The sequence below is a fragment of the Poeciliopsis prolifica genome, unplaced genomic scaffold (genome assembly GCF_027474105.1).
Source record: "Poeciliopsis prolifica strain line A6 unplaced genomic scaffold, Auburn_PproV2 SCAFFOLD016, whole genome shotgun sequence".
NCBI classification, from domain to species: Eukaryota; Metazoa; Chordata; class Actinopteri; order Cyprinodontiformes; family Poeciliidae; genus Poeciliopsis; species Poeciliopsis prolifica.
Window position 1 is genome coordinate 2,883,207 of NW_026562391.1, and position 22,425 is coordinate 2,905,631.

At 38.5% G+C, this 22,425-nt stretch overlaps 3 protein-coding genes across 7 annotated transcripts in view; all 3 read left to right on the plus strand.

Annotated features, from left to right (window-relative positions):
• Positions 1–734: 734 nt before the first annotated feature.
• On the plus strand, positions 735–3,015 carry LOC129367071 (homeobox protein MSH-C-like). The gene is made up of 2 exons (XM_055041299.1): positions 735–1,242; positions 1,878–3,015. Exons 1-2 carry the CDS (start codon positions 810–812, stop codon positions 2,288–2,290), a joined length of 846 nt encoding a protein of 281 aa, XP_054897274.1. The 5' UTR covers positions 735–809; the 3' UTR covers positions 2,291–3,015.
• A 1,989-nt stretch (positions 3,016–5,004) lies between these two features.
• On the plus strand, positions 5,005–8,579 carry atp5pd (ATP synthase peripheral stalk subunit d). Its single transcript, XM_055040797.1, has 6 exons — positions 5,005–5,083; positions 6,718–6,846; positions 7,615–7,711; positions 7,980–8,051; positions 8,242–8,304; positions 8,396–8,579. Exons 1-6 carry the CDS (start codon positions 5,034–5,036, stop codon positions 8,525–8,527), a joined length of 543 nt encoding a protein of 180 aa, XP_054896772.1. The 5' UTR covers positions 5,005–5,033; the 3' UTR covers positions 8,528–8,579.
• Positions 8,580–10,411: 1,832 nt separating this feature from the next.
• Positions 10,412–22,425, plus strand: part of pnpla6 (patatin-like phospholipase domain containing 6) — a 33,932-nt gene continuing 21,918 nt past the window's right edge. For 3 of the 5 annotated variants that reach the window (XM_055040891.1, XM_055040894.1, XM_055040893.1), the window contains exons 1-14: positions 10,412–10,485; positions 12,193–12,384; positions 12,851–12,983; positions 15,524–15,612; positions 16,884–16,937; positions 17,103–17,190; positions 17,296–17,378; positions 17,751–17,842; positions 17,931–18,071; positions 18,172–18,331; positions 19,228–19,308; positions 19,614–19,742; positions 21,111–21,191; positions 21,976–22,111. In XM_055040891.1, the coding sequence (XP_054896866.1) occupies positions 15,565–15,612; positions 16,884–16,937; positions 17,103–17,190; positions 17,296–17,378; positions 17,751–17,842; positions 17,931–18,071; positions 18,172–18,331; positions 19,228–19,308; positions 19,614–19,742; positions 21,111–21,191; positions 21,976–22,111 (1,093 nt within the window). In that variant the 5' untranslated portion in view covers positions 10,412–10,485; positions 12,193–12,384; positions 12,851–12,983; positions 15,524–15,564. The remainder of the gene's footprint in view (positions 10,486–12,192; positions 12,385–12,850; positions 12,984–15,523; positions 15,613–16,883; positions 16,938–17,102; positions 17,191–17,295; positions 17,379–17,750; positions 17,843–17,930; positions 18,072–18,171; positions 18,332–19,227; positions 19,309–19,613; positions 19,743–21,110; positions 21,192–21,975; positions 22,112–22,425) is intronic. The other 2 variants (XM_055040892.1, XM_055040895.1) reach the window with 1 other exon arrangement.

Genomic DNA, 22,425 nt, shown 5'->3' on the forward strand with positions numbered 1-22,425 from the left:
CGCCTCGCAAAACGCAACTTTGTCTGGCTTATTAAATAGTTTGACCTGGAGAAAGAAAAACGCCTGTTGCTTCTCAGCCGAGGCCATTGTGAGGGAGAGGAGCTGCTGACAGGCCTTAAATTGCTGTAATGCTGTGTGACCAACAGTCATACCTAATCAATTTCTATTCGAAGTGTGGACGGATGTTGTTTCTTCTTCTCCTCCTACTTCTTCGGACAATTTTTTTGTTCTCCGCGCGTTAATTCGTTTCATGTTTTATGGATTTGGTTTTAGACTTTCTTGTCTTTCGCCTCACCTTACTCTGATGTTATCAGTTTTCCAGATCGTATTTACAGTGAAAAGGAAAAAAAAAACACTAACTCGATACAGTTGGGAGCGCGCTGTTAATGGATGTAAAATGCGCAGGGAAGTCCTCCCCACTGCTTAATTGCGCTGAAATTGGTCAAAGCTACTTTGTGAGAGGCATCAATAAGCCCCCCGCTCTCTGCAGGGAGCCTGTATGATTAAAGTCCCCTCGCTTTCTCGCAGGCCTCTTGATTTGCTCCCCTCCCTCTTTACTCCCCCCAAATACCCCAAAAATGGCGAGTGGGCCAATCGAAACCCCACGCGGAGACGTCACGAAGGCAGCACGAGAAGCTGATTGGATGACGCGGGGAGACGGGAACAGCCCCTGTCCTTTTATAGGCGACCCCCGTCCCACTTTTGCGTAAAAAAACGCTACTGGGCACCGCTGACAGGCAAGCAAGCTCTCACAGTGGAGACCTCACGCTCGAGCCGCTGCGTTTCACCAACGGGCCACGCCGACGTGCATGGCCCCCGGCCTCCTTTATCGTACGATGAATCCTGCGCAGCCTGGGTCACCGTTTCAAGACGCCAAACTGCAGCTTCACCAAATGGAGGAGGGCGCGGAGAGCGACGAGCTCCAGCCGAAAGACATGACCACGGATAAAGGATACAAGCTGCAGCGGAGCAGCCTGCCCTTCAGCGTCGAGTCGCTGATTTCTAAGAAGAGCACCTGTCGGACTTCTTACCCGGCTTTCGACTCGGCGGCGCCGCCGCCGCCGACGACGCCCGGGGCCGGTCAGGGCGCGCAGTTCTCTCCGAGGACTTTTTACGCGGAGAGGAAGCTTTCCGGGGAGAGCTCGCAGGGAGTTGCCAAGAGCTCCGGGGAGGACTGCGCGCAGTTTTGCGAGAAAGAGCAGAGCACTTGGTTCCAGACGTCCTCCTTCTCGACACCTCCCCGTAAGTCCATCCCATGCGTGTTTATAAGAAGCGCAGCGACGCGTCGCTCGCTTACTGTTTCCTCAGAAATCCCCGAGTAAATTTGTAACGAGTTCAACTGAGTTGTTAGAAAAGTTCCACTCTGTAGTCCCTCGTTCCTCCAGCCGCCTGTGCGCGCCTCATCTCTGCGGCAGATTGTATTTTCTTTTACTCCTAATCGCAAAAAAACTGTCCCAGAAAAGGATGTTGTCGTTACTTGCTGTTGCTCCAAACTCCACTCCGAATGCGTAATTTGCAGGCCTGTGACGAGTTTTGAGACACAAGTTAAATTCACTCAATCAGCATCATCAAAATAGTCGGTCCAGACTTCTTTAAGGTACAAGAGGATCGATCGTGTTAATCAATACAAGCCGTTCAATTCAGTTGCGCGCAGTTCAATTTGACGATCATGTAGAGTTTAATTATTTTATCAAACGGTTAAAAAAAAGTAAAAGGAATTCAGCTGATTGCATCCTCATGAGCACCTTACTTGACTCATCAATAAACCAATGTGTTGATTATTGCGCACTGTTTTGCGCATTTTGCGTCTCTGATCAGCTGGTCAAACTAACCTCATCTATATATATTTTTTTGTTTTGTTTTGTTTTCTGCATCAGGGAGCTCTAGTCCGACTCAGTGTACCCTAAGGAAACACAAAAACAACAGGAAACCTCGCACCCCGTTCACTACCTCCCAGCTGCTGGCGCTGGAGCGCAAGTTCCGCCAGAAGCAGTACCTCTCCATCGCCGAGAGAGCCGAGTTCTCCAACTCTCTCAACCTGACGGAGACTCAAGTCAAAATCTGGTTCCAGAACCGCCGAGCCAAAGCCAAGAGACTGCAGGAGGCCGAGCTGGAGAAGTTCAAGTTGGCCTCCAAGCCCGTCCTGCCCGCGTTCGCGCTGCCTTTCCCCCTCGGAGCGCACATGAGCTCTCCGTCGTGGGGCCCCTCCAACGTCTTTCCGAGGCCCAGTCTGCCGGTCCCGGGACTGTTCAGCGGACCTGTCACCTATGGGATGTACTATTTGTCTTAGGATCTCCGGAAAGACCTGGCGAGGAGATGAAGAAAAAAGAAAACATTTGTATTATTATAAAAGAAAAAAACTTAAAGTTGGGAATTTGTTTTTCAAACATGCGCGCATTTCTAGAACTAAAATGAAATAAATTTACGTCCACTTCAGTTTTAAATCCCCAGAAAAAAGAATAAATTAAAATCTTTGAAATGCCTTAATTTCAGGTGATCCACTGTGGTTCCGCAATAATATAAAGGTGGACGCTTAAATTAGTAAGAGAGGGAGATGAAACAGCAAAGTACTTATTGTTCGGTGTCTGTGCCTTATGAAAGCGTCTTTATTGTCACTTGAAGTATTTTCACCCAGAATTACCTGAGTGGTTCTGCTTCTGAAAGGATTGATATTTTTGAACAGCAGCTCCTGTCAACTTTTATATTTTGTAATTAAAAATTATAATTAAAAAAAAACATAAAAAGGGACCAAATGATATTTTAGCAAATGGTATTAGTTTCTTAAACCTTCACAGTGTGGCCTTAATGGGTACTATAGTTTTTTTTTCTTCTACTTTGCTGTAATTGTAAATAAAACGTGTGGCGTTCAAGAAAAAAAAAAGAAGAAACATTGCAGCGTCGTTGGAAGCGCAGGGAAAGTGGTATTTATTGAATGTCTTTGTATCTGTACTGTGTACATTTCTTTGTAAAGAAAACTAACTTTAGTAAATAAACATTTAAAGACTTGAAAGTTAACTGCGTGAACTGTTTTTAACTGATTGATCAGAGTCGCAGCGTTTGCACCGCACCATAACAATAACTTTTTGTTTTGTTTTTCTTGTCTTTTTTTGTTTGTGTGTGTGTGTGTTTTTTTTTTTTTTTTTGTTTTTCTTTTTCGAGGTGGTGTGGTGGGGGCTGTTTTTCTTTTCTTTTTCTTTTTTTTCCCCCCACAGAGACACACAAGACACAAGAGTTTGCCAAACCTCGACTCCTGATTGCTGCTGTCAACTTTGAGGGATGCCAAACAATTGCATTTTTTTCCGTAGTTTTTTTTTTCCTGAAATTTGTGGATTAGGATCCGATGTCCTCGTTCCGATGCTAAATTTCAATTCTAAATGTTGAAATCGATTTTCCTCATGTGTTTTTCAGCACTTTTTTTTAAACCAGGAATACAACAAGATGTTTTCTCGCGTCTTTTTCCACGTAAAATTTACTTTCAAAGCAATTGACGTTTTCATTCAGAGTTGAAATGTATTTTTAATGCGACATATTTGCATGAATATGTCAAAATTACAAACTTATTCAAAGTTGTCTTTAAAATACATAAAATACACACACACACACACACACACACACACACACACACACACACACACACACACACACACACACACACACACATATATATATATATATATATATATATATATATATATATATATATATATATATAGATATAGATATATATATATATATATAAACACAAAACATTAAGAAAATAAAACCTGTAATACAAAATGCACATGTTGGCAACAAGCGGGGCGTTTAGACCCACAAAGTTTCCCGTTTAAAGACGTTAGAAAGTTTGCATGACGTTTTTCTGAACGTTTAAAAGCTACGTGGTTTTTAAATAATATTGGCTTTACAGCTGCGCTGTCAGGGCATGCATTATGGAGGACTAATGGTGCCATAATCCAACACATGCAAGTATATGACAACTGAAAGAAAGAAATACAGCAACTTAATTGTGTCAGAAACGTTTTGGTCTACAGAGAGCCAAAAGCTGAGACTTCCCTAACAAAAAACAAAACAACAAAAACAAAGAAAAACAGTAATCTGATGAATTACTACCTACATAAATATTAATGGAAGCCAAAAAAAAGTAAATATATTTTTTTAAATGAGCAATTCAGTGTTCTAAAACTGCTACAATTTGTTAAATTAAAAGAATAGTTAAATTAGTGTCTATGTTATAAATAAATGCATTTTATAGTTATAATTTGTCAATACTTGATGGAATTGACAAATAAGTATTAAAAATAAATAAATTGGGATTTAAAATGTGGATTTTTTTTTATATTTTACAAGTTATACGATCACTTCACATGATCACTATGATTCTCGAACTATCATGAAATATTTCAAGTTGTCACTTTGGTCCATCGAGCCAAACTCACAGACTTTGATAGAAGAGCAGCAGCACAAGACTGGAAAAAAATGAAATAAGTATTTCAAAAAATGAATATTTAATATTTAATTTATGGAGATATTTTTGTATCCAGTTTTAATTTTCTTACTCCGCTTAATAAATATTTTCACATTTACAGAACAACATATAAGCATATATTCATTTTACTTTCATGTGTGTTTCCAATTTTATTGAAATGAGATTTAAAAATGACTTCTTTATTTATTCGGCTGTGCTACATTTAGTCCCTGATCAATGATATCCGGGATCAAACTGGAATCTTTAGGAAGATTCCAATGATCCAAAATTTAGGCTTATTATTCAAACTCTAAGCAAATGCTGAACTTTAATTACAGGAATGTTGAAAACAAACATACGCTATCTCTTAAGTTTGATTCTCATTCTTGTGCTACTTAAATCGAGCCTTCAAATCTGTATAATCAGATATATTATGTGTTGTCACTTTGTAGCTGACCCCTTCCAAGGCTTTCTGAAAGAACCAAGTCAGAGTTGAATCAACTGTAGGTGCTCAGTCGGTCCCCTAGGGGGCAGCAAAGGTTATCCGCCTCTGCTCTCACTACTTCTCATGAAAAAGAACTTCCGTTGCTCTGATCCGTCACAGTTATCTGCAGCGAGGTGAGTACACAGCTGCATTACGGACAGAAGGATTGACGTGGAATAATTGTGTGGAAACGGTTATGTTTATTCCACGGCTGTATCTTTATACAGAAAACAGTCGGGTGAACGTATGTGCGGCTCACTGTTTTGAGATACGGCTCTCGTTTCAAATGGAAACGTCTGACCTTGGCTAGCAGGCTAACGGAACGAGCTAACATTAGCCTGTGTTAATGTTAGAAAATGTCAAGGACGGTGACTTTCCTACGAGTGTAGTTCTGCATTTGTTCTTTTGAAACGGTTTAGTTTTAATTTATTAACAGCTTTGAGTAGTTTAAGATTAGGTTGTGGTTAAACGGCAGAGATTGTGGCTTTTCGACCACGTAGATTATGAAAATAGATTGTATTTTGCGAAAAAGCTAGTTAAAAGGTCCTATATAAACAAGCAACAGACAGCACATTTTATTCTCACTCACTTTCTGGTTCCAAGTAACAGACAGAAACACACGCTTGATGGTGTTACAATACATTCGCACAATTAAGCATAATTGACAGGCGCACTGTATTCCAATGAAGTTGTGCGATTTAGGAATCATATTTCCTATTTATTTGTGCAAAGTTATTTCGATTAATGTCTTTTTTTTACAGTGTTTTTAAGTGTTATATATTTTTCACGAAGGTAGTGGCGTGCTTTTATTGGATTATCGTTTTGCTGCTGTTCAATTGCATTTTTTAATAACTAGAGATACCAACACTGTGTTGGTGGCCAGACCAGTAGGTTTCCAAACAAGATTATCCTACAAATATAAAACTATAGTCACAATTGATAATTTTGTCTAAAAGAGCCCTTACAGAGGAAAGTGAGATTCTTTCCGTAGATCTGAAAATAAAACCAAAAATTGTAAAAGATGACCTTCTACAAAAAATTTGTTTCCGAATACTTGTAAAAAAATAAATATCCTCAATAAAATCAGTCAAAAGAAGTAGTTCAGACAGCGTTTTGCTTTCAATCAAAAATATATTTTACTTTAATATATTTGAAGTAGGAAACTGAGATTCAAACTATTTCAAATATTTTGGTTGCAATTTGGACCTTGTGCGGATTAAGTAATTGTGTCAGATCTGGTGATTGGTTTGTTTTAGTACGTAGACCTGAAAATATTAACAAGCATACTGTTTGGTTTTTCTCACATTATTTACATATCTTCCAAACCGTGTTTGAGTTACGGTTGGAACAAATCAAGCCTGTCAATGTTGCAAACGAAAAGCAGCTGCAAATGGCTAAAATGTCTTTTCCAAGTTGAAATCAGACCATTAATCAATCTAAAGAGAATTTCAGCTTCTACTATGTTCAGTTTGAGATATACAAGCCTTATGTAAAAAATAATTCACCTTGAGTTTTCTATAGTTGTCTTCTCGACTTAGTAAATTTTTCCTAAGTAAAAGTATGAACTCTAGGATGAAAAAAACAGACAGATTTTAATCAATTTGTGAAAGCTGTATGAGGAACAGCTGACTTATCATAAATACAGCAACATTTTAAAGACTTTCCAGACACCTCAGGTTTAACTGGGTAGCATAACTACGGAACATTTCAATTTACGGAGAAGATGATCGCAACGGGATGTGAGCGACTAAACAGTCTTCTTTTTCAGAGTCAAGATGGCAGGCCGCCGTGCAGCCCTGAAGGCCATTGACTGGTTGGCGTTTGCTGAGCGGGTTCCTCCCAACCAGCGGAGCATGTTCAACGCTCTGAAGACTCGCACCGATGCCATCTCTGCTAAGTATGCCGCCACAGTGGTTGATGTACTTATAACTGTGACTTACTTTTCAGAATGGGGTCTACGAAAAGTTGTTTTTTCAGGGGCACGACTAAACACTAAGATACTTTGTGAAAAGCAAAGCAATGAATTTCATCCTACTCAATATATTTCTCAGCATAGAGTAAGAAAATGTCCCAGGTGTTTGTTTCTGACTGGGGTGGAAGTTGCTAAAAAGACAATTCCGCTCATAGACGTTGAAAGTTTGATCTTTCAAAGTAAAGCTCACAGATGCATTTATAAGTAAAATGATCACTGTCCTAATGGACTTAAGCTGAATAGGAGATTAGAATTTTATCTTCTTTTCAGAAAGTTAACCAACTTTTAAAAAAAATTAATATTTTGAAAAAGTTGCAATGAAAATTAAGTTTTACGTTCAAAATGATACTCAAATTATTCAGTCAATGACATAATAACCGTAGTTACTACATCAATCCAAATATCCTTGACTTTTTATTAAATAAAGTCAACATTTTTCCTGATAGAACTACTTTACGTTCTATATCTTAACGCAAGTTATAGTCTCCCAAAATCTGGTGCTCATTCAGGAGTAAAGACCACGTTTCAGTTTCATAATTTTTTTTTTTGTCATACCTCGATTTGTGTACATTATAACTATTCTTTTTCTTTTTGTCCCCCCAACAGTTTCCATGCATTTAATTGTTTACAGTTGTGTCTGCTCAGCGTTGCTTCCTTTTAACCTGTTGAAACTGATTCTTGTGTTTGTTCCAGACTAGCCTCTCTGCCTGAGAGTCCTGCACCCATCGACTGGAGCTACTACAGGACCGCTGTGGCTAAAGCAGGCATGGTCGACGAGTTTGAGAAGAAGGTAATTTTCCTTTCTAAATACACAATACCATTGTTACCACGAAATGATTTGCTGCACAGACTAAAGACAAAAAGTGTGTACTTTCTGTTAAAATCCATCCACAAAGATTTTTTTTAGACCTTCTATTTAAGACATTATGCATTTAAAATGAGATAAATGGCTTATTTTATTTGGCTATATTATAATCCGGTTGAAGTTTAATTTTAAGAATAATCCGAACCAATTTGTGGATTACATAGTTAAGACATTAATTGTTTTATTTTTGCAGTTCAAAGCTCTGCAGATCCCTGAGCCTGTCGACACACAGACGAGCAAAATCAACGCACAGGAGGTTGAAGCTGTAAGTGGCGATTTCAGAGATCTCACTTTGGTTGTACATAAACATTTGTATGTATCTAGCATTTGAAAGTTGGACACAGGAATTAAAAGCTAGGTCGTTTTTGCATTATTGCTAAATATGTATGTTTACATTTTGTAAAGTGTGATCTGCAGTTTATTTTCAGACCCGTTCTTTCACTTTCTGCGAACAGAACAAGAGTGCTTTGGCTTACATTGAAGCATCAAAGGCGCGCGTCGCTTCGTATGAACAAGAGGTGAGATCCTCGTTGATATAGGGACTTGATACAAGAAGAATGTCACCAGGAATGTTTCTGATGAAATTTTTCTCTGCTTTTTTTTTTCCAGCTGGAGAAATATAAGAACATGATTCCCTTCGATCAGATGACCATCGAAGACCTGAACGACGCCTTCCCTGAGACCAAGTTAGACAAGGTCAAATATCCTTACTGGCCTCACAAGCCCATTGCAAATCTGTAATCCCATTACCTGGCACTCATGTTCCAATAAAGTTTATGTATTTTAAGGTGAATCATTTTTCGCCTCTGTTATTTTACAACATTTAGAACACTGCACTGTTTGAGGAGATCCAAATTATGATTACTAAAGCACACATACATGGAAAATTTGTATGTTTTCATCTTTGTTTTGAATGTGGTCTAATAAATATAGTTGGAAAAACTCAGTAATTGTGCAAACATGAAGATTGTTAAACTTTGCAGCTTTGCAAGCCGTTGTTAAAATGTGGTAAATTTGTGATGGAGCAACATTGAAAAGTGGCTTTTCAGGTGAATCTCAAGTCGTCTGTTTCTCAGCAAAGATATATAACTCCTGTTAAAAAAACACTTCTTTTAAAACCTTTTATTTTACACATTTTTGATCATGTAACTAGTGATATTGAATTCTTATTGGTCACATTTGAGATGCTTACACTTCTTGGTCGTGCTTTCAGAACTAGTTATTCAGTTACGCTTCATTTTATTACATCTAGTGTTGGAGAAAAATAAAGATGTGCAGCTTAACAGTAAAAGCAAACCATTAGGCACTTACTATTTGGCCACTTTGGCTGTTTTCATAGCAAAGTACTATTGACCAAAACTTAGTTTTGACTTCTTTCTTATATCTGGGTGCTGGTAATGAATATCCTACATTTTTTAATTTTAATATTTACCAATGTTACTTCAAGCTCCTAAGAGTTAGGCACACTCCTTACAAAATGTGTATTCATTTCATTTTTTAAATTTATAACCAATAGATTATCGCATGTAAGGTAAGTTTTTAATATTATTCATGCACAATTTCAAGTGTTAAAGTGACAAGAAATACATCAAAATACATTCCTGGTGACATCAGAAACAACAGATTGCATCTAAAGAATGAGTTGAATTTCATTTAAACAGTCCTAATTTAAAGGAGTCAACAGTTTCTTCTCATCCAGGTTTCAGGCAATTGTTTGAGACCTGAGACCGCACCAACGTTTTGGTCAGTCAAGTGGTGAGACATAAATATAAACTTGTCATCATTTTAGATATTAGGTCATTTAGATGTTGAAGGAAAAAATGGCCTGAAATTAAAGCTTTAAGGAACTCCACTTGTGATCTTTGTTTGCTTTGTGAGAAATTACGTGTTAGTCCTGGTCTGCTAAATAAGATCTGATTGAGTGGAGAGCAGCATCAGAAAATCCTTCCCATATTTCCAATATATCAATCAAAAATGTTCAGTGTATCAAAAGCAGCACTGACATCCAGTAAAACCAAGACAGAAGTTTTCCAGACATCACTACTAAGATGGCCGTTATTCAAAAAGCTTACCAAAATTCAGTGCTTTGGTGTTGCCTAACCTGACTGGAACACATTTAAACAGACTTTTTGTAATCAAAAACGAGTAAATTACGAAAGTCAATGAAGTGCCCACAAGGGGGAGCAATAACTTCAGCAATGCAGTCTTTTTTTTTTTGCAGTAGAGTTAAATGTTTTGTTTTTTTACAACAATACATTTCTCTCGATAAACGTGCTTCTTTGGTCTCCGAATAGATTATTGAATCAGGTTTTTAGGACCAAACCTAAAAAGAATACAATATAATACAAATGTAAAAGTTTTGAAGACACTGTTCGACTTGTTCCTCTTTAAGGTATTGTCTGGTGGTTAAATATCAATTACAGGTAAGCGCAATGTCAATAATTTCCACCCCCGTCCAATCAACGCCTGAGCTGTTTGTTTCTCTTTAAGCTCATTGGACACAGCGTCTTTCTGTAACATACATGGGCGGGACGTAACTGCTTCGTGCCTTTCCGTCGTTCCGATTGGTTCGGCGTCCACCTCGCCGGTTGTTGATTGGATAGATATATTGTGGAAAAGGAGGGACTTCATATAACATAATTTCCGTTGTATTCTTCGCTTGAAAGTCAGTGACGATTGACGGGAGTGCACCAGTTTAGGTAAGTTTGACAGAAAAAAACGGGTATTTATTCAATTAGGTTGTGTTCACTGCGTTTGAGCGTACGGCGGGGTAACTGTAGAAGCTTTTTGTTTCCGTGCTAGCTTAAATCAGGTCTGGTGTTTCAATAAGGTTCCTTGTCAAAATGATCTCGTGGAGGTCAAAGAGAGTATAAAACATAATTGGAAGACGAAGACAACTGTAGTGCTGGTTGTTACATTAACATACGTGTTTGTGGCCATTACCAAGGACTGCCATCGACACTGACTGCATGGACACTGTTAGCCATTAGAGGTACCGTTAGCCGGGTGCTGCCTTTCCCCTCTCTGATGTTGAATTTGTCTGTTTTTCCTCAAGGAATAAAATAAATTAAAAAAAAACCTGGACCTATCGAGATGCTTAAAATCAAAATACTAACTCGATCTCGTCTCTGATCAACCAGGCCTTATTATGTCCAGATTTTTGTATTTGAGTAGTGCATGATTCTAGTTGGATCCACTTTATTCAATATTTCGCAATATGGGAAATATTGATGGGAAATAGTTTATGGGATAGAAAACTACCAATTCCTGGTTTGTGTTCCTGGACTCCCATGTTTACAACACATCCAAACGGCCCTGACGAGGAAATGTCCAGAGGTGAGGAAGAGGAAAGGCTTTGAGAGGAAAAATATGCAAAACTGTTTCGGTTGAATGAGAAAACGAGCAGAGGACGGCTAAAGTACATAGATTGCTACTGTTATTTTTATTTGCACAGATAGCCTACATATATACCTTTAGGGCTGGACGATATGGCGGTAAAATGTATCACGATATAAGCACTTCATTTCAGTCGATATTGATAATTATCGATTAGTTTTTTTTTTTGTTTTAAATATTTGAAGTGCTGCCAAAACACAGTTTTTGCTCCACTGTGTCATGAGGCAAGGTGGCGAGACCTTGAAACTGCTGCCGTGCAAGTTTCTCAACCAAAGGGTGAGTTGATGCCACCCATCTTGTTGGCTGGCCAACATTTCCCAGAATGCTGTGTGGTTCTCCATCGAAGTTCAGTTAAATTATTATACTCTCCCATAAATTATCAAATGATATTAATTGTGTGTCTGTTGTGATATATATTGTTATTGATTTATTGTGCAGCCCCAGTTCCTACTATCTAATTGATTCTATCTTTGTAAGACTAAACACATCTTAAGGACCTGAAACTAAATGTTTGACTCTGTTGTCATTGGTCTCATTGTTAGAAAGGTTGTTTAAAAAAAAAATCCAGCTGGCTGTGCTGGTGGTTTGTGTGGGCTTGACCCTGAATTGTGTGGTCAACACTGGTTTCATTGTTTTCAAGAGGACAATGGAAGCAGGCCTGTACACAGGGAGGCTGATGGGGGGGCACAAGGGCTTGGATAATGTATCTCCCCTTTGCTGCTACAAGTCTGTGCAAAACTCTAGTGTGAAGAAACAAAACGACAATGTTGTGTTGTAAAAGGTTTCTTATGCAACTTTGTGGTGTTTTCGCAGCTCCTCCTGCATTAAATACTGTTTTTCAGCTCTTGTGACAACAGTGTCATTCTCTGATTACAGTTTATCTACTGACAGTTCATGAGAAGTTTAAATGTAAACAACTTGCAAGACAAACGGGACCAATTTCTATCTAGCGATTTTACTTCTGTTCAACTTAAATCATCTATCTATTAAAGCCCAACCTGTTTTATCAGGTCGTTGACATTGTAGCAACCTCTCCTCCCATTCAAGCACTTGGGAAAAGAGGAATCCTTAAACTTTAAAGGAGAAGAAAACTACAGCAGAACCAGAATCAGTGTGAGAGCCCATTGGGCTGAAATCAACTGGGGACCAGGTTCAAGTTATACAAAACCAACAACAGAGAAGCAACGGACCTGGAATACAAGGTGCACACAAAAAGTTAATGGCAGCAATACTTCCATCAGTGACTTTATCTTAGAGGAAGGGGATAAAATGTGCACCAAAAATGAATGACATGCAGATTTTGTGTTCATGGTACCTGAACTAAAATATACCTCAGTCCTTTTTGATATTTTCTTGATATTGATTATATTTCTCACTGTTTTTTTTTTGTTTTGTTTGTTTTTTTTTGTCATTCATTAGATCAAAGCTAATTGTATTGTATTTTACTTGTACTTTACCTTCACATTGGTTATCATGTGAAGCCCTTTATAGTAGACCTATATAATAAATAATGGCTGGACTAAGGAGTACATAAAATGGCAGTGGCCTTATAAGCCATCCTTCAAAACAGCATCCTGTTCTATGGTTTGTTTATGAATTACAGAGTTGCTCCCGTGTAACATGACCCTCCATCCTCAGCTGTGCACTGATTGAATTTCATCCATACAGCAGCTCAGCCTCCCCGCCCTGCCTCCCAGTCACAGATAAGCTGTGAAGTACATTAAGCAGGAAATACATCAGAGCAGACCTGACCAGAGTGCTGGAAAGTGTGCCAGTAACTGTGACAAGTACGACGTGTTTAGTAAGTTTCAGTTTAGTTACACACAGAAACAATATCTTGACTGATTGTTACTTCAGTTGACGTACTTATTTATTACTGTGTTTTCACCTAACCACAAACTCAAAATCTTCATGTTTTATCCTCATTGTGCCACTGAAATGAGAAATTAAAGATGAACTCAGGGCTTTTGTTTACATTGAATAGGTTTGAAATTAGAATTGCCAGTAAGCTAAATGATTAAGATACTAATTAACTAGAGATCGCTGGTTATAAAATCTTTTTAGAAATTAGATTTTGAAGGTTTAGTGGTGACATGTTTGAAGCAGTCAAACGTTTGTGGCTGATTTCTGATAAGTCTTTGACTTATTGGGACCTTTTTTTTTTTTCCAGAATTGTAATATAAGATATAAGAAAGAGCATTGAAACCATTTTTTATTGCCCTTCTGCAGTAAACGTACATTAACTATTTAGACTAGAAGAAGTAGTGTAGTTATTCTGCATTTTTGTTTCTGTTGAACTATTTTAGAAGCTATCTAATAATAAAATATTTATTTGATTTTTTTTTAATTCATTTATTTATTTTTATTTAAAATGATACATGGAAAACTCACACTAGTATCTAAATGGCACATTCATGCACATTTTTTACAGTGGTAATAGAACTTGGACTGCAAAATGTATTTAATTGTTTATTGTTATTTTAAAGGTTTCTGATAATAAAATAATAATATCAAAGATAAAACCAAGAAGTAGTTTCACATGGTGATTTCCGTTTTTATGAGGAAGTAGCTGCTCCAACCAAGTAATTGCCCTCTTAACTACACAGTGTTTTCAGCAGCAACAAATGCCCTTTCTAAGCTATTCAGGAGTCACCTTGCTTGTGGTGTGTTTAGCATTACTGTTCCTTTCCGTAACCTCAAGTGCACTTCAGCTTACGTTCTCAATCCAATACCTGGACTTTCTTCTGCAGGTTTCTCTGATGGAGAGCAGAGTTTATGTTTTAAACCAATTAAAATAATTTCACATGGTCCCGATGAAGTATAGCACACAGAAACCTTTCTACCATCTCTAAGCTGTCGTTATTCTGTTCTTTTTCTGAAATAATGTCGTCATGTTCTGTCAGGTTGTAGTGGGATGCACACTTTCTAAAAAGTTCCAATTTTGTCCTGTCATTCCACTGAAAACTTTCCCTGAAATCCTTGGGGATCATCATGTGTTTTGGCAAATGTGAGACGGGTTCTTTTTGGTTTCCACCTTTGAACTCTCCCACGGATGCCATTTTTGTGAACTTCAGCGTTGTTCTTATTTCCCCCGAATGAGTCTTCAGTGTGGTCTTGACGTAATTCTTTCAGATGGGCTATGTTTTCTTCATTGGTAGATAATGGCTCTCACTGAGGGTGGTTGGAATCCCAAAGCCTTATAAATGTCTCAGTAACTCTTTCCAGTCTAAAACATGTCAACAATTTGGTCTCTTATCAATTGTTGAATTTTTGGTGAAGACATGATGTGTTTGTTTTGAAGTCTATTTCATGTTGCCAGACAAGGAATTTATCTCTGAGGATCTGGCAACATTTGCCCTAGCGTGTAGCTAGTAAAATTGAACGCTGTCTTGGGTAGCCCCCCAAACTCTCCCACCAAAAAGAATTGCCTTAAAGTGTCTTCATGTATGTCTAACTTCTGTATTGGCAACAATTTTTGTGAGGGAAAATTCCCAGGCTAGCTCTGCTAGCTAGCTTGCTAGAAAAGCTACATGCTAACTTTGGGTGCTGACTTGCAAGCTAGCTACCTGACAATTCATATTTGTATTTCTTCAGCTTTTCTTTTCCTAACAGTAAAATTAATTTGATCAGAAACACATAAATGTGAGAGGGTAAGATTGAAGTAATCTTCAGACACGAATGTTTTCTCACTGCTTTGCAATTGTGGTAAATGAAGTAAAGAAAGCAGAAACTGGCAGTTGCTTCATCTTTTATGAGAGCTCGAACAGGAATTTGACCCGCTGTATGGAAGGAGGCTTTTGCATTACATAGAGGAAGAAAAATATTTACCTTGGGAGGTGTTGAGCTTTGAATGGGACACATTTGTTAGTGAGATCAAGGGTTGGTTTGTGTGAAGAAAAAAAAAATGCAATCAATCACCCAGTGGTTAATACGCAACCTGGATTGCATCATATCTAGCAGATTTAGTGACTTTCCACATTCATTTCAAAGCACTGTGTTGCCTGCCATCAAAATCACCCCGACAGACTCTGACTTGTCAGGCTTACTCATTGGTGAGGCGAAAAAGGCTGGGAAACATAAACAAAAAGGAAATCTGAAATGAAGAACTACCTAGAGCAAATTTCTTTAAAGTTAAATCCCTTACTAAAGCGGTGCCAGCTCATTGAAGGTCATTCTTCCTCCTCAAGAAGAGGACGGTACAGTGAGGTACACAACCAAAAGCAGTTCATTAGTTTTATGGCTCACCCGAACAATTGATTATATCAGCAACAAGATCTGTAGGCCCTGTGCTGTAGCTCCTGCTGTGATGCGTAGCTTTGACATCCTCCTGTTTGTCTGCAGTGGCTGTTGATGGACCATCCCTATGAAAACACAAAGCTACAATGGGACAGAATACCTCAGAGCAAGAGGACCAAGAAGAACCCTTCCCGGTAGGTTCTGGAGTAATGCACGTCGTTACGAGTCCATATTGGTATGTTAGTGAGTTGAGTTAGAAGAGACCAGCAGTTTTCTGAGGTGATTCAGTTATGAGGCGACAAGCATGATGTCATGTGAGCCATCATGATCGGCAACCTACCTCATCCTGTTGAGTCCTTGGGCAAGGCACTTCGCCTGCTTTTCCTGTGGCGCTAATTGAATGACAATCTCGCCGACGATATGATTGAACAAATGATTGTTGTGCAAAGTCCTCTTTAGTCCTCTTGTTAAAAAGAGTTGCATAAATGCAGGTCATTTCCATCTTTCTCCCTTTCTGCCAGATTGCTTTTTTCTTTAAATTATACAGGTCACATTAAAGCTAAGTTTTGGCAATAAATTAATGTTTTTTGGTGTCTGGAAAATTAGTCGTTTCAAAAACTTCACAAATCAGCAGGCACTACCCCTCACCTAAACTTTGATTTGGGGGTCGGGGCCAGCAGCTACTTATTTGAAAGTGACAGAAATGGCTCATTCTGAAAGGAGCTCAAAACAGGCAGAAGTGAGCAGACTGATATCTCATTATCTACGAATGAATGTATGCAAAAAATGTAACGAGCATGTTGTTCAAGAAAGCATAATAATTGGTCGCCTTTAACCTCAGAAAACCTGGGTGTGTTTTTGAGAGATCCAGAGTATGTTGTACTCCTCAATTCCGTTGTACTTTTGTCCCATCCAACCCATTTACTGCCAATTAATGTCAACCTGGCTACAAACGAATAGATAATTGCAGATAACACTGATAAATATCCACTGGCTCTCTGCCAAAGACCAATTACACTCACTTTTAATCTTATGATGTTAAATCTTATGGTTGACCAGACACACACAAAGCAAACAGTCTTATCTCAGATCTCTGCACTCTCAACAGACATGCTTTTTTAGTGATTGCTGTTATTTTAATCAAGATCATTTTAACCTAACATTGCCAGGAAACGAGAAAGAAAATCTCTATGTATTTTGGTGATTTAAAAAAAAAATCCAGCAAATAAAATAAGAAAAGAAAGTATATTGAGAAATATTAGATGAGATGCAACTTTTTCCCTTTTTGCCGGGTGTTGCTGCCTGCAGGGTGAATTCCTGATTCCCACATGCTTTCACAGCTCAGTGAAAGAAAGGCCGCCGCCGGGCCCACATTTCATGCAGCAACATTGTAGTGTGAAACCGTTGTCTCGTCAGCTTGTCGGGCGCACTAGCATGCCTCCCTGTTTCACTTTTTGTCTTTCAGGACAGATTTGAAAACCTTAAGACGTTTGTGGAGGAAGAGCTACAGACGAGCATGGTGAGAGCACTTTCATTTCTGCCTTTTTTTCAGCCGTTTTTACCACTGCAGCAAATTTTATTACCTTAAGCCAAAAGTTTAGTCCACCGCTCTCTGTGAATTCAAGCAGATTTAATGGAGAACCTGATGCTCTCATTTTTCTTTCTTGCTGTTCTCTCTCTCCAGATGGTGGAAATGGTTATTGGTGCTGGCGTCGCCATAGTCCTCATCGCCATCCTCATCTTCTTCATATTGCGGAGGATCCGGCACCGAAGTCAGTAAACGCAGAGTGCCATTTCTCAGCCTGCTCTGAAAAGTTGTCTTGGAAACAGCACATTATTCAGCTCTGGTTCATTGGACGTTAACCTTTATTTCGCAGACATAGAGGTTCAGGAGGCACCGAAGTATCGCTTCCGCAAGAGAGACAAAGTCATGTTCTACGGACGAAAGATTATGCGGAAAGTGAGTGGCGGGCTGAAAACGTTTCGGCTTTTTGCGTCTGGTGAAATTCCGGCCACAAACACTCACCTACTGAATTCAGATTTTATGTGCTAGATTAATTCAAAGCAGAAAGTATTTGAGAATTCTGCTCAGAAGAAAACTGAGGTGGATGTTTATTTCTAGATTTTGTGAAAATCATGCATCGCTTTCAGTCCACTGAAATCTAAGTTTCCATTTGGTAATCCATCTGGGTTTGTGGGTAAAACACGACAAAATATGTAAAAATTCTAGACATGACACTTTAAAAAAAGATTCTTCTTACAGCAGGGACGCATGTTTTTACAAAAACAAACATTAGCACTGGGGCCCATACTTGCATCCGTTTCCCCACAGGTTTCCCAGTCTACCTCTTCACTGGTGGGGGCTTCCTCTTCTTCTCGCCCACGCCTAAAGAAGAAGCAGAAAATGCTCAACATTGCCAAAAAGTAAAAGGCTCTTCATAAAAATTGCCCTCCCTTCTCTGTCCTCCCCCTCTTTAATCTCTCTTTATGACATTGTGTGTTGCCCATGCAGGATCCTGCGCTTCAAGAAGGAGGTGCCCATCCTGCAGGCGAAGGAACCCCCTCCCTCGGTGCTGGAGGCAGATCTCACTGAATTCGACGTGGCCAACTCCCACCTCCCGTCCGAGGTGCTCTACATGCTCAAAAATGTCCGGTAGGTTTGCGCGGCGAGACGCTTTTTTCGCGTTGGTAGTCGCCCGCTCGTATTCCCGTTTCCTCACCGTGGCCACTGTTTGTTTTGTCACTAACCGTAGGGTTTTGGGTCACTTTGAGAAGCCGCTCTTCCTGGAGCTGTGCAAGCACATGGTGTTTCTGCAGTTCCAGCAGGGGGAGCACGTCTTCAGGCCAGGACAGCCTGACAGCAGCATCTACGTGGTTCAGGACGGAAAGCTAGAACTGTGCCTTACAGGGGTGGTGAGGCTGCAGTTCATATCGCTTCACTCTCCTTGCTTATCAGCTGTCATCTATCTAAGCTTAGCACGAATTTAGAGTTAATTTACTGCTGAGAAATGGTAGTTTTATTTTGTTGTTGAATAGGTTTGTCCAAGTAATTAGTGTTTTGATTGAATCGACACTCATTTGCATATAAATCTGAAGACCAGATACGCATGGGTGCTTGAAATCCTTCAAAATCCTTGAATTTCAATGTTTTCCAGGTTTGGAACTTGCTTGGTTTCTGTATAAAGTTCATGAAAGTGCTTGAAAATAAAACTGGACAGTTTTGCATGCATTAAAGTTTAATCTAACACTTGATTAAAAGTCCAAAGCTTGGAAAACATTTACATTTATCACCAGATATTTTCATACAACTAATAGAAAGAGACACATTTTTTTTCTCACTAAATGAAGTTAAATCAGACTAAACTTTTCTTGTTATAGGTCAGTTAAAACACTATGCCATATTATGAAATTTTTAGTTAAATTACAAGAATAAATTTATAAAAATGCAGTTTTATCAGGAAAACATCAATATCTTAAAATTGCAAAAAAAAAAAAAAAAAAAAAAAAAGCAGTTTTAATAATAAAACGGCTTCAATAGTTATCGAGCATGATCGTCTTCACAATGTGAGACAAAGCTCAAGGTTGATGTAAACTTTTGGTCGTTTTAGATTTTCCATTTCTTCCATTTCTTAATAAACACACCCAAAGCTACACAGCCATATCCATCACCTTCTCACTAAGCTTTATATAGCATTTGTCCTGATAAAGACATCTTTTCAAATGTAAATTAGTAAAAAAAAATAAATAAATAAACGGTTAAATATCTTGTCATGTCCCCCCAACCTGAATCTCTCCTGTTTGTCCTGCAGGATGGCAAAGAGAGTGTGGTCAAGGAGGTTTTTGCTGGAGACAGTGTTCACAGCCTTCTCAGCATTCTGGATGTCATTACAGTAGGTCACAATGCAAACTCACATTTGCACACAAAGGCTTTTCTTTCCCCCAATTCCCAGATAAACTTCTAATTATTACCTGTAAGTGATATAAAGTACTTTTATAGCATTGATTGTATATTCCTGACGTTGTTGATGTTTAACTCCTGACTCACAAAACATTCTTCCTCCTTCGTGAGTCACACGGATATGCCTGATCTCATTTCAATCCAAATCTATTTAGACTTTAATGCTTAAATGATGTCGGCTGCATTAACTATGTTGTTGTCTGAATAGTTTAAGAATGAAGGAACATCTGTTTCCAGGGCCATCAGAGGCCTTACAGAACAGTGTCGGCTCGAGCTGCAGAGGTCACCACTGTTCTCCGTTTGCCCGTCGAGGCCTTCCTCACCATCTTTGAGAAGTATCCTGAGAGTCTGGTGCGAGTAGTTCAGGTGAGTTTAGTACTTTTCATTGCTTTATCATCAGTATAAATGTTCTCCACTGGATACTGAATGAGATTTCAGCAACTAGTAGATAAGTTTTCTTGACCTGAGTGAAGCTGAGCCCCTCCCCCACCTCCTTCAAATTAGAAAAAAACTGGTGTCAACCGTTTGTGCTACTTTTGTGCAGCAAAAAAATGTAGTTTGTGCCGCTATCATTTTAAAGATATTGAGAAACGTTTCCAGAGGTCATGACAGGTCAACCAGCCCACCCACCTTTAAATCAAGTGAAATTGGTGTCAGTCAACTCGACTGCGTTTGTGCAGCAAATGTTTTTGTTTGTGCTGCTATGATTTAAAGATATTAATGAAAAGTTAAACAATTTAGTAAATGTGGGGGGACTGGTTGACCGTTTGACTTCTAAACTTTCATTAATATCTTTAAAGCCAAAGAATCACAAGCAAAAAAAATGTTGGTTGCACAAATGTAGCCGAGTTGATTGACACAAATTTTATCTGATTTGAAGAAAGTAGGGAGGAATTTGTTGACCTTTCATAACCTCTGGAAACATGTCTTAAAATTATAGCGGCACAATTGAAAATTTCTGCTGCACAAACGTAGCACAAATGTTTGAAAGTGGGGAGGGGGGCTTCACTCGGGTGGTTTCTTTACATAGCGCCTGTCATAGATGAAAAAAAAATCTAATTGCTTCTCAAAGATGGAGCATAAAAATTGAAAAAAAATAAATGAAGTAGATGACAAAGAAGAATAGAAAACAATATTTGAAAAGATTTAAGACAAAGCACGACTGAATTTGAGACTTTTGGTTTGCAAGTCTCAGTTGGAGTGTGTGGCGTTAAGTTATTTAGCCAGGCAGCGTCCTGATAGATAAAGTCACCATTTTAAACTAAATGCAGAGCTTTTGAAAATTGAAGGTGATTTTTTGCAGTTGTTGTTGAAACGCGTGATAAGTGTGTTACAGTTGTCCAGACGAGAGGAAATAATGGCATTAATAATTACCTTGAATTCCTGTTTTGACATCAAGCTTCTATTATCAAAATTTCAAATCTCAGTGTGTCATGAAGGAGATTCAAGAGACGTTGACTGGTGGAAAACAACACCTCGATTCTTTCAGTTTGGCTTCACAGACATCTTTACATGTCTGATCTGTTGCCTGATCACAGCAGATCAGTTGAAGAGAGTAATTATCTTCATTGACTTTCAAATTTCTTTTTTCAGAAATCTAGTAATTCAAGCAGTTTTAAGAAGTCAGAGTAAAATAAATGGGCCTAAAATGGAGCCTTGAGGTACTTTTCATCCCCTCCCCCTTGTTTGTTTCAAGGTGATGCATAAATGACTTTCCGTTTCCTTTCTGTTCAGATTATCATGGTGCGTCTCCAGAGGGTTACAGTCCTGGCTCTGCACAACTACCTGGGGCTGACCAATGAGCTGTTCAGTCATGTGAGTTATCAGAGGCACAAAACACACTCCGTGTACTATCTGTTATTTAGAATCAATATCTAGGCCTGTCGTGGTAAACAATAAATCAATTAATCGCTTGATAAATGAAAATGATCATTGATGATCAGAATGATCTACATCTGTCGGAGGTCATTTTAGTCACAGGTCACTTAAAAAGAAACAAAATCTTACCAAGTATTTTTGGTATGATTTCTACTGTAATATGAAATAAGACAAAATAGCTTGTCTAAAGTTGAGAATGAACTTTTCAGTAAAAGATAAGAGCTTGTTCGAAGTCAACAATTCCTTAATATTGATGAAAAAGTACAATAAGTGAAATAATCTACCAGTAGGACGAGACATTTTCCCATATTATAACTTAAGGCAAGTCACAACTGGTGTTTTTTTCATCAACATTAAGCAATTGTTGACTTAAAACAAGCACCTACATCTTGTTAAAGTTGCTTTTAATTTAAGTTATCTTTTTTTATTTCAAGTGATCTAAAATATTTGTTGTAGAATTTAGACCAAAAATACTTGGTATGTTTTCAGATAAACATATACTGCACATACACTGTATAGAGTAGATATATAACCTTTTTTCCTCACTTTCTGACATTAAATCAGACTAAGTGGATGTAGCAGAAATTCTAACTTTGGGGCTTTTCAATGGAACACAAAATGAAACCTATATGACCCAGCCTGTATTAATTTCTTCGTTTGTTAGGTTCTTATTGTAGATTTTATGCCTCATGCATGTTTTCCATGTCCTGTGGTTTCACAGGAAATGCTTCCTTCCCGTCTCCCGCCGACGTCGCCCCACGTGCCGCGCACCAGCCCCATCCGCCATGGGAAGCGATTCGGCAGCCTGAGCGTTCCAGAGGAGCATCGGGAAGCTGCCCTCAAAGGTGAAGTTTCAGGTAACGTCATTATGCTAAGCTTAGCATAACGCCACCGTGTTGGGAGGGATGCATCAGTGAGCAGGTAGAAATAGAGGCAACTATTTAGAAAAACAAAATGTCCGTGTAGTTTAGAGACATGAGGGAACTAATGACGTGTAAAAATGAATGAATGAATAAAACTAAAACCTCACCTGATAGGAATCTATTTATTTTTATTTTTACAAAAATATCTCTGATATTAAGAAAGAACCGACTATTTCTGAATAAAATACAGCTTCTTCCATGTTTCAGTCTGAAAACATTTGAATAAGCTTTATTGATGATATGGCTCA

Bases quoted from the DNA above. Each gene is read 5' to 3' on its own strand.
- LOC129367071 (XM_055041299.1), top strand. From the start codon at position 810: ATGGCCCCCGGCCTCCTTTATCGTACGATGAATCCTGCGCAGCCTGGG. The intron at 1,243-1,877 runs GTAAGTCCATCC...TTTCTGCATCAG, and splicing joins CTCCTTCTCGACACCTCCCC to GGAGCTCTAGTCCGACTCAG.
- atp5pd (XM_055040797.1), top strand. From the start codon at position 5,034: ATGAAAAAGAACTTCCGTTGCTCTGATCCGTCACAGTTATCTGCAGCG. The intron at 5,084-6,717 runs GTGAGTACACAG...CTTCTTTTTCAG, and splicing joins TCACAGTTATCTGCAGCGAG to AGTCAAGATGGCAGGCCGCC. The intron at 7,712-7,979 runs GTAATTTTCCTT...TTATTTTTGCAG, and splicing joins TCGACGAGTTTGAGAAGAAG to TTCAAAGCTCTGCAGATCCC.